At 43.8% G+C, this 11113-nt stretch overlaps 2 protein-coding genes across 3 annotated transcripts; both read right to left on the reverse strand.

The window, feature by feature from the left end:
- Nucleotides 1-389: 389 nt before the first annotated feature.
- Nucleotides 390-2867, reverse strand: LOC116726459 (interferon-induced protein with tetratricopeptide repeats 2-like). Of its 2 annotated transcripts, none has more exons than XM_032573201.1 (2): nt 2460-2867; nt 390-1853 (listed from the first exon to the last, which is right to left on the reverse strand). In XM_032573201.1, exons 1-2 carry the CDS (start codon nt 2462-2464, stop codon nt 533-535), a joined length of 1326 nt encoding a protein of 441 aa, XP_032429092.1. In that variant the 5' UTR covers nt 2465-2867; the 3' UTR covers nt 390-532. The 2 variants fall into 2 exon arrangements, with proteins under 2 accessions (XP_032429092.1, XP_032429091.1); XM_032573200.1 differs by having other exon boundaries at nt 390-1856.
- Nucleotides 2868-4072: 1205 nt separating this feature from the next.
- Nucleotides 4073-6211, reverse strand: LOC116725280 (interferon-induced protein with tetratricopeptide repeats 2-like). The gene is made up of 2 exons (XM_032571218.1): nt 6001-6211; nt 4073-5539 (listed from the first exon to the last, which is right to left on the reverse strand). The coding sequence occupies exons 1-2, from the start codon at nt 6003-6005 to the stop codon at nt 4216-4218; spliced, it is 1329 nt and encodes a 442-aa protein (XP_032427109.1). The 5' UTR covers nt 6006-6211; the 3' UTR covers nt 4073-4215.
- Between the last annotated feature and the right edge of the window lie 4902 nt (nt 6212-11113).

The raw sequence follows: 11113 nt of genomic DNA on the forward strand, positions 1-11113 counted from the left end.
AACTGATAAACCAGTCAGGAAAACATTCCCGCCTTATGGAAGCTTTAAAACAACATTTTCAAAATTAAGAACAGAACAGAACATAATGTTATCCCCCAGCAGAATCACACGAAGCAAACTACAACAGAAAAAATAGACAGTAGGGTAAATTTTAAACTGTAGCATCGTTCAAAGATACAAACTGTATCTTGAAACTTATTTTATTTGTCTGCTGTCGTCATGATTTACACTAACATGTTAAGTGTTTAGGCTGTTCAATAAAAATAGTCATTTTTTTCTGATGCGCCGTCAAACATCAGTCCAGGTCATCTCAGCAGTGGCCTCTAGGCGGAGCTGTGTATTTATTTTTTAAATTTAAAATTCAAGGAAGTAATGAAAGAACAAGAAGGTGAAACTCCAACTTTTATTTAGCAAAAAATCAAGTTACAGAAGAAGACCCATTCATAGATATGAAAACAACTTACTTATCTAAATTATTCCGCTTATATTTGATGCTAATGTGAAATAGTTTAAGAATGTGTTCTGATCACATTCAGTGGTTCTGGGTTGCAGGTTGAATTCCCAGTCTGGCCAGAAGCTCCTTGATGCGTTTGCACAGATCAGCGTCTCCGTTTCTTCTGGAAGTTTCTCTTGTTAAGGTCTTCTTCAGTTCTGTGATGCTGGAATGTCGATATTTTGACTCTTCTTGGATCTCTGCTGCCCTCATGTGGTACTCAGTTGACTCGCAGCTGTTATTTTTCATAAAGAATAGATGTTTGGCGTAGACGTTGTAAAGCATCTGTTTTCTTGCTAGATCCAGATCTTGTCTTTGTTCCAGCAGCTCTTTGTAAATCTGCTCAGCTTTCTTTGCGTCTAGCTTTGCATGTATGGACGCCAAAGTGATTTTATCTTCAAGTTTGGGTTGAGGATCATTATGAATCACTTCCTCCCAGAGTCTGATTGCTCCGTTGATCTCGTTGCTGTCAGTTCTGTAGTCCTTAGAAAGGATCTTCTTTGTGAGACTCTCTGCATCAGATCTTTGCTGTTGGGTTTGATTCAGAGCTTCATCTGGAGATTCTTCAGCGTCGTCTTCCAGTTTAAACCTTTTGTTCAGACGCAGCAATGGGCTGATTCCGCTGTAGCTGTTGACAGGTTTCTCTTTCAGCTTTCCAGCCAAAACTCGAGCTTCACCATGGACGATTTCTCCGTTTGCAGCTCTGGCCTCCAGATAAAGAGCAGCAATGCATAAGTCATCTGGGTCCTGTTCGTTGGCAGATCTCAGCATCTCCAGCCGGTCAGCGTTCAGCTTCTGTAAGTTGTCTGTGAGGAACTCTGTTGATAGTATGGCGTAGCTGCTCTGCCACTCCACGGTGTCCGGCTGCATCTCGATGGCTCTCTGGAAGAGCTCTGCAGCCTCCAGCTTCTTCTCTTTATCAAACTTCATCAGGGTCCAGGCCTTCTCAGCTAAGACCTCTGGGTGGCGCTCTAACTCAGGTGGAGCTGGGTATTTCCTCATCAGACCGTCGACCTTTGACAGGTAGTCTTCACTCTTCTCATCTTCTCCCAGGTGATGGTGCAGCCAGGCCAGATTCCCAAAGTTCACCATCAACCAGGGACCTTCATCAGCGTTTTTCTGCCTCTGGAAGGTCTCAGCGGCCCGGTTGAAGAGGTTCAGGGCGTCTTCAGAGGAGCCCAGCTGGTACTGGATGAAGCCCAGCAGGTTGTAGACGTGACCCAGCCAGAAGTTCCCCTCCTCAGTGCTGATGTCTCCCAGTGCGTCCCGGAGGTAGGTCTGTTTGGACCTGGAGGGTTGGAGCTCCCAGGTGAAGTGGCTCTGCAGCGCGTTCAGCCTGGACTCTGAAGTCTCTGTAGAGCTGCTGGCAAATCATGAAGACAAAGTTAATCTGTTCAGAGAGAATAAAATAATGATTGCAGGGAAACATGAAGAAGTAAAGTAAATGACTTGCACTGTTTAGGCGCTTCATCAAGTCCAGAGGACTCCAACGCTTCACACTACAGTCATCATTCACACTCAGACACTGATGGTGGTGAGCTACATGGTAGCTACAGCTACCCTGATCTGACCGAAGAACTGTGACCTCCACCTGCAGGCAAGGCGAGTGAAGCGTCTTCACATGGACACTAAGACAGAGGCAGACGGATGGCGGTTTCAAACCCACAACCCACCGGTTACAGGACAAACTACTGTTCCATCGTTGGAAAGGACAGAAATGGTTCAGGATCATCAAGTGATGAAAATAAAAAGGATAAATTGGAACTGTTGAACAACTCGAGAAGAGTATCATCTCTGTTAGCTTTAGCCTGACCTTTGACCTGCTGTACCTAAACTCACGCAATTTTCTCTAAGAATGAGATAAATCCAGGACCACAAGAAAACAAGTACAGAGGTGAGAAAGGTCAAGTGAACCCAGTGAGAGATTCATATTTTAGAAAAATCTCAGATATTTCCCATCACTCACCTCATGATCCAGCTGTTTCAAATCACTTTGAGAATGTCTTGATTTTGAAGCTTTCCAGCGTTTCTGTCAGAGGTAATCCTGAAACGTCTCAACCTGAGCTCAGAGACACGTAAACATGTTTGACTGCAGGACGTCAGTCTGAAGGAATGAGGCTCCGCAGGAGAAAACACCAATTTAACCAGTCAGGGAGAGGCTGGAGTTTACTTTCTGTTTGCTTTGTCAGAAATAGAAACTTAACCAGAACAACTGAATGGAAACTTTAACTCCAGGCTCTTATTTTCTAGTTCTCAGTGGTTAAATTACAAACTCATGTTTAACAGTTTCTCCTCTTCAGCTGCTCTAGCAGAGAATAGAAACTTGGCTCCAATAATAAAGTGGACGATGACTCGGCTTTACGGCCCTGTGGAGGGATCATGAATGATGATGTTCTGCAGGGTTTGGCTCCGGGGGATTTTTTTATGCCAAACAAATTCCTGATTAAAGATAAAAGTATACTAACCCTTGTAGAGGAAAAATGATTATTTTTAGTGCTTAATACAGTTAATCTTACGGCATGTGTAAAAGGTATATTGAACATTCTTATTTTGAACAAATTTCTTAATTTTGAACAGGTTTGTGTTAAGGATTTAAAAAGGAACCAAATGCAGATCAAAAGATCTCTCAATGGGTCTCCTGCTGTGTTGTCAGAGCACAGGAGGCCATAAAATTAGCATCTCCTGCAGGGCACTATCACTTGAGCCTGGAGGAGAGAAGCCTGTTTGGTTCACAGAAGATCAAAAGTCTTCCAGAACCAACATCTGGGATGGTGTAAAACTGAATACAACATAGAATGTTGAAACCACTAACATTTAATTTCTAAGACATTTTTCTAAGTATTAATAGCATGTTTTTATTGAAGATTGTATATCTCATTTTAGAACTACTAATCTAGTGAATGATGAATGTATTTGAAAATTGTACTATCTGTGACTATATCAGAATCAAATGGAAATTGTTTGAATGAAAATGTTTTGTTTAGTATTAGAAAATTGCTCAGGATTTATGCTAAACGGGGTTTTTGTGAAGATAACCTTTCCTTGAACCAAAATTACTGGATTTAAGTTTCTCCTGAGAATTTATGTAAGGAGAGATAACGGGAGAGACTCCGGATTCCACAGGTATCTGTGAAATCTTATCTCATGTTTTTCTTTGCTCAAATGACCGTAGAACCCAGGAGGCCAGGACGCAGCTGTTGGCTCTTTTGTTCTACCTTTTGTTCTATCTGCAGGCAGAGAGTTTTCCTCCAGGATCAGGATCCAAACCCAGAAACTGTTTGGTTCTCATGCAGCTGCAGGAAAAACAACTTCCAGCCTTTTGTGTGACCAGAACCGCTTCATTTGTTGAGAGTCCACAAGCATTTAGAATAGAGACAATTTGACCAGCAGGTATTATTATATACATAAAAAATACCAATATTAATAATAATTAATAATACCTGTTCAATAAAAATAGTCATTTTTTTCTGATGCGCCGTCAAACATCAGTCCAGGTCATCTCAGCAGTGGCCTCTAGGTGGAGCTGTGTATTTATTTTTTAAATTTAAAATTCAAGGAAGTAATGAAAGAACAAGAAGGTGAAACTCCAACTTTTATTTAGCAAAAAATCAAGTTACAGAAGAAGACCCATTCATAGATATGAAAACAACTTACTTATCTAAATTATTCCGCTTATATTTGATGCTAATGTGAAATAGTTTAAGAATGTGTTCTGATCACATTCAGTGGTTCTGGGTTGCAGGTTGAATTCCCAGTCTGGCCAGAAGCTCCTTGATGCGTTTGCACAGATCAGCGTCTCCGTTTCTTCTGGAAGTTTCTCTTGTTAAGGTCTTCTTCAGTTCTGTGATGCTGGAATGTCGATATTTTGACTCTTCTTGGATCTCTGCTGCCCTCATGTGGTACTCAGTTGACTCGCAGCTGTTATTTTTCATAAAGAATAAATATTTGGCGTAGCGACAGTAAAGCATCTGTTTTCCTGCTGGATCCAGATCTTGTCTTTGTTCCAGCAGCTCTTTGTAAATCTGCTCAGCTTCCTCTTTATCTATCTTTGCCTGTACGTCTGCTAGAGCTAATCTTTCTTTAAGGGAGGATTCAGGATAAGCATCAACCACTTCCTCCCACAGACTGATTGTTTCTTTGATCCTTCTGGGGTCAGGATTGCTGCAATTAGATAAAATCTTTTTAGTGTAGTACTTTGCAGCCGCCCTTTTCACGTATCGTGAGTCTGGATGTCTCCTCAGAGCCTCTTTGGCTATGTCAACAGCTTCATCTTTAGAGATGTGCTTCATGTAAAGACTCAGTAGTACATCGATGCCACAGTAGTTGTTAATCGGCCTCTCTAGGATCCTTTCAGCTAACTCTCTTGCTTCACGCTTAATTGACGCAGCTTTGGCCTCCAGATAAAGAGCAGCAATGCATAAGTTATCTGGATCTCGTTCTTTGGCTGATCTCAGCTCTTCCAGGTTGCCAGCGAACAGTTTCTCTATGCTTTCTTCTAGACTTTGTGCTGATAGTATGGCGTAGCTGCTCTGCCACTCCACGGTGTCCGGCTGCATCTCGATGGCTCTCTGGAAGAGCTCTGCAGCCTCCAGCTTCTTCTCTTTATCAAACTTCATCAGGGTCCAGGCCTTCTCAGCTAAGACCTCTGGGTGGCGCTCTAACTCAGGTGGAGCTGGGTATTTCCTCATCAGACCGTCGACCTTTGACAGGTAGTCTTCACTCTTCTCATCTTCTCCCAGGTGATGGTGCAGCCAGGCCAGATTCCCAAAGTTCACCATCAACCAGGGACCTTCATCAGCGTTTTTCTGCCTCTGGAAGGTCTCAGCGGCCCGGTTGAAGAGGTTCAGGGCGTCTTCAGAGGAGCCCAGCTGGTACTGGATGAAGCCCAGCAGGTTGTAGACGTGACCCAGCCAGAAGTTTCCCTCTTCAGTGCCGATGTCCTCCAGTCGGATTCTCAGGTAGGTCAGGTTTTGCCGGCTGGATTTCAGATCCCAGGTGAAGTGGCTCTGCAGGGCGTTGAGTCTGGACTTCAACATTTCATCAGAACTGTTGGAAAAACCAACAAAAGTAAACAAATTTGTGATTTTAATCTGCATCTCTGGGAGAAAATGAAGTGATTATGAGTGAAATAAAAACTGTGAAGAAATCAGGAAGATGTTCTGATGAGAAAGATGGAGGAAAGAATAGTCCTGTGTTTATTAACCTGATTTAGACATTTTTACTCCAGTTACAACAGAATGTAACTAATAAAAAATCAGAGAAAACATCCAGCAGACAGAAAAATAGGTTTAAGACAATCAGCTTTTAAAGTTCAGGTTTTCACGTCCAACAACAAAGAGAGATGATGGGACTGAAGAGAAAGATTTAACTCTGAACAGAGAAACGAACAGCAAAGGAGATAAAGAAGAGAAGAGCGGAGGAAAACCAGAACAGACGGGAGAAAGGTCCACTGGCCACAATGTGAGATAAATCTGATCATCATATCTCAGATATTTCCCATCACTCACCTCATGATCCAGCTGTTTCAAATCACTTTGAGGATGTCTTGATTTTGAAGCTTTCCAGCGTTTCTGTCAGAGGTAATCCTGAAACGTCTCAACCTGAGCTCAGAGACACGTAAACATGTTTGACTGCAGGACGTCAGTCTGAAGGAATGAGGCTCCGCAGGAGAAAACACCAATTTAACCAGTCAGGGAGAGGCTGGAGTTTACTTTCTGTTTGCTTTGTCAGAAATAGAAACTTAACCAGAACAAGTGAATGGAAACTTTAAATTGCAACAAAAGGTGTGTGTGAAAATCTTTAGATAGAATTTAAATCAAAATAATTTATATAAGATGTAAAATATGTGGAGAAATCTAAAATGCATAATCATTTGTTTTATGGATATTATTTGCTGTCTGAAGTGAACTGCAAGTGTGACCGGTGGACTTCTGTGTTGTGTGTTGATAGGATAAACCATAAAACACCAGTCTGGGTTTGGAGGCTCTCCGTTTATTCAATCTGTCAATCAGGAGATATTAGCATTAGCACGTAGCATGTGCTCCAGTTCTCCAACCCGATCTATACAAAATAATAATGTTAGCATGCATCAAATCTTATAAATGCATAATAGCAACTCGAATGAAAATATTAAAACACCTAACATTAATACAGAAGAAAAAAATAAACATTTGGACAATATAAATGAAAGGATTACAATGGATTATAAAACTTGCCTCTTCCCAGTGGAACGAGTAACAAAAGGGAAGAAGAAATGAACAACTTAACATTTATAATGGTGCTGGAGGACCCCAAACAAAAGAAGAAGAAAGTAGGGCGGAGCTGGAGGACCAAACCCCTCATAGCAGACACAAAGGAACGCAAAGACAGACAAGTATAAGAGGACAAATAAATTAAAGAAAACATTTTGTGAAAATATACAACTAACAATATAGACCCAGTTACACAAAGGAACTGGACCAAACAGTTTTTCAAAATGTTCTTTGGTCTCAACAAAATGCGATTAAATTATTTTCATAATCACTGAGTTTAGTGTGAAGTTTATACTGCAGGCGTCTCAAACTCCAGGCCTCCAGTCGCAGTCCTGCAGGTACTGCAGGACTGCGACTGGGCTCAACTCGTCCATACCGGACAACGTTGTTAGCCTGGAGGGGCTCGCTACATTCCGCGCAGACAGGAGCAGCGCTCTCAGCGGTAAAACCCGAGGAGGGGGGCTGTGTATCTACATCAACAACAACCGGTGTAAAAATGCCATGACTGTCGCCAGTTACTGCTCCCCGGACATCGAGCTTCTGACTGTTAACTGCAGACCATTCTACCTGCCCAGGGAGTTTACTGTTGTTAGCATCACTGCCGTATATGTGCCCCCCAGTGCTAACACTAAAGAGGCTATGAGTGTTCTCTACCGGACCATCAGTGAGTTGCAATCCTCACACACAGAGGGCGTTTTCATCATTGCTGGGGATTTTAACCAGGCCAACATGAAGACTGTTCTCCCTCACTTCAACCAATATGTGGATTTTCCAACCAGGGGAGTGAATACTCTAGACTTGGCCTACACCAACATCAAAGAAGCATTCAGAGCAGCCCCCCGCCCCCACCTCGGTTCTTCAGACCACCTATCTGTTATGCTAATTCCTGCATACAAGCCCCTGCTGATCAGAACAAAACCTACAGTGAAGCAGGTGAGAATGTGGACTGAGGGGGCCATGGAGGCACTTCAGGACTGTTTTGAGTGCTCTGACTGGGAGATGTTCAAGGCAGCAGCCACTTACAACGACCAGATCAACATCGATGAGTACGCCATGACGGTGTCAGCCTACATCAACAAGTGCACAGAGGACGTCAGCATCACTAAGAACATTATCACCCGGGCCAACCAAAAACCCTGGATGACTAAGGAGGTACGGGAAATGCTAAAAGCACGGAACTCAGCCTTCAAGTCTGGCGACAAGGAGGCACTGAGGACAGCGAGAGCCAACTTGAACCGTGCTATCAGGTTAGCAAAACGAACCCACAGTCGAAAAATACAGGAGTTCTTCCACGACACCAGCAACACCAGAAGTATGTGGCAAGGCATAAAGGCGATCACAGATTACAATCCATCCTCCCCCCCAGTGGGTGAAGTTGATGCTGACTTTCTAAATGGACTCAATAACTTCTTTGGGAGGTTCGAGGCACTGAACAGTACTCCGGCAAAGAAAACTGTTCCCCACCAGGAAGAGGAGGCACTCTGCCTGGACACAGCCGATGTGTTGAAGACTCTGAAAAGAGTCAACCCATGGAAGGCCCCAGGCCCCGACAACATACCTGGGCGGGTGTTCAGGGAATGCGCAGGTCAGCTGGCTGGTGTCCTAACAGACATTTTTAACACCTCACTTGACCAAGCCACAGTGCCAGCCTGTCTCAAAACTGCCTCCATCATTCCGGTGCCGAAGAAACCTCAAGTCACTCTTTCAACGATTACCGGCCTGTGGCACTGACTCCCATCATGATGAAGTGCTTTGAAAGGCTGGTAAAAGAACACATCGTCTCCAGACTCCCCTCCACATTCGACCCGTTCCAGTTTGCCTACCGCCGAAACCGCTCCACTGAGGACGCCATCTCCTCCGCCCTACACCTGAGCCTGGCTCACCTGGAGGAGAAGAACACTCATGTGCGGATGTTGTTCCTGGACTTCAGCTCAGCGTTCAACACAATCATCCCACAGCATCTGGCAGGAAAACTGGGACACCTGGGCTTCAGCACCCCCCTGCGAAACTGGCTGCTAGACTTCCTCACCGACAGACCTCAGTCAGTCCGGATCGGACAACACACCTCCGATGTCATCACCCTCAGCACAGGCTCCCCTCAGGGCTGCGTCCTGAGCCCTCTGCTGTTCACTCTGATGACACACGACTGCGTCCCCAGGTTCGCCACCAACCATATCGTGAAGTTCGCGGACGACACAACGGTGGTGGGCCTCATCAGAGACGACAACGACCTGGACTACAGAGAGGAGGTGGAGCAGCTGGTGGACTGGTGCAGAGACAACAGCCTGATCCTGAACGTTGACAAGACGAAGGAGATGATCGTCGACTTCAGGAAGAACCGGCCCAGCCACGCTCCACTGCTCATCAACAGCTCGGCTGTGGAGGTGGTCAGCAGCACCAAATTCCTGGGGGTGCACATCACTAACGACCTCACCTGGACTGTGAACACCACGTCTCTGGCCAAGAGGGCACAGAAACGTTTGTATTTCCTGCGGAGGATGAGAAGAGCACACCTGCCCCCGCCCATCCTCAAGACGTTCTACAGAAGCACCATAGAGAGCATTCTGACCAGCTGCCTCTCTGTGTGGTGTGGAAGCTGCAGCGCCTCCGACTGGAAGAACGTGAGGAGAGTGGTGCGGACAGCAGAGAGGATCATCGGGGCCCCCTTTCCCTCCATTCAGGACATTTCATCCCAGCGCTGCGTGTCCCGAGGCCGAAACATCATCAGTGACCCCTCACACCCCCACCATGGACTGTTCTCCCTGCTGCCCTCTGGAAAGAGGTTCCGCAGCGTCCGGTGCAGGTCCACCAGGTTCCGAAACAGCTTTTTCCCACTTGCCATCAGACTGCTCAACTCTTAACTGGACTGCACTTAAAATCTGGTCTCCACTTTATACCTTGCACATGTACAGAGCTAAATAACTTATATTTTACTGTCACTCCTGCACTTTATATTTTATATTTTATATTCATATTTTTATACTGTATTTTATTTTATTCTGGAGTAACCTCACAATTGAAAGCTCAAAACATTGTCCTGAGCCGTATGCAACGAAATTTCGTTCTGTATACACCCTGTGCATGCAAAATGACAATAAAGTCAGTCTAAGTCTAAGTCTAAGTCTAAGTAACTGATCAAATTATCAATCATTTTAAAATTACATTACCTGGACCAAAATAAAAAGTTAAGTGGAAATTTGGGTATTTTAAGAATGAAAATGACAGCAAATCATATTAGTAACAAAAAATAACAAAATCAGGCAAAATAAAATGTTTCCAAATCATTTTTTTTTCAATAAAAGATTCATGAAACTTTAATAAAAACTGCAGGTGTGTGTCTGTCAGGTGAACTTTGGGTTAAAACTTGTTTGTTTTTCATTCTGTGGGTAGAAAATCCAGACATTTTACTCAAGTAGGAGCAGAAATACTTCATAATAAAATTACTCAAGTAAATGTAATTGAGTAATTGTAACTAGTTACTACCCAACTCTGCCACCAGCTCAGCACATTTGTCTGTTTGCAGATTTTTTTGAAGACATGCTGAACAACTGAGAGCCATGAAAACTCACTTTGCCTAATTAATCTGATTAATACTTTTATATGTATTTAACACATAAAAGTTTCTCACATTTTGTCTGTGATTTTGCATCGACGTTTCCCATGAGCAGAGGAAGAGGAGGCAGATTTTGAGAACCTGGGATTTTTTTCTGGTTATTTTTTATTTTTCAGCTGACCGGGTTTTGTTGCCTCTGAAGTGGAGTTATTATCTCCCAAACACAAACCCAGACTGAGAAATTGATCCATCTGGGTGGAGAGATTGACCCTCTCTGCTCTCATTCACTGACGGGGAATAATTCGACTTGTTCCACAGGAGAAACGCCCATAAAGATTTCAGCTGAAGCTTTCAGCTTTTTCTTAGCAAGAACTGATGGAAGACGGATAAAAAGGATTCATGCTGGACGTTTGCTTGTTTAGATCAGGAAGAGACGCTGTTTGTTTACTTGGATGCCTCCAGATTAAGGATTAAGTTGCACCTAAAAACCTTCAATTTTCTCAAAAGCTGACAGTGCGCCTTATAATCCAGTGCGCCTTATATATGGACCAATATTGAGCCACAACTGGTCTCATAACTACGGTAAGCAGCCGCCGACTTCAATTCCCCAGTAGAAGAAGAAGCGCGCGGTGCAGGCTGGGTTTTGTGTAAAGACCCCAAAATGGCTCCTATTAAGAGACGAGCTTACGACGCAGAGTTTAAGCTCAAGGCGATCAGTGATGCAGTAAAACACGGGAACAGAGCAGCAGCCAGAGAATTTAACATGAACCAATCAATGGTTATAGTGGAAGTGGATCTATATTGTGATTGCACTAA

Source organism: Xiphophorus hellerii, chromosome 9 (genome assembly GCF_003331165.1).
Source record: "Xiphophorus hellerii strain 12219 chromosome 9, Xiphophorus_hellerii-4.1, whole genome shotgun sequence".
Taxonomy (NCBI): Eukaryota; Metazoa; Chordata; class Actinopteri; order Cyprinodontiformes; family Poeciliidae; genus Xiphophorus; species Xiphophorus hellerii.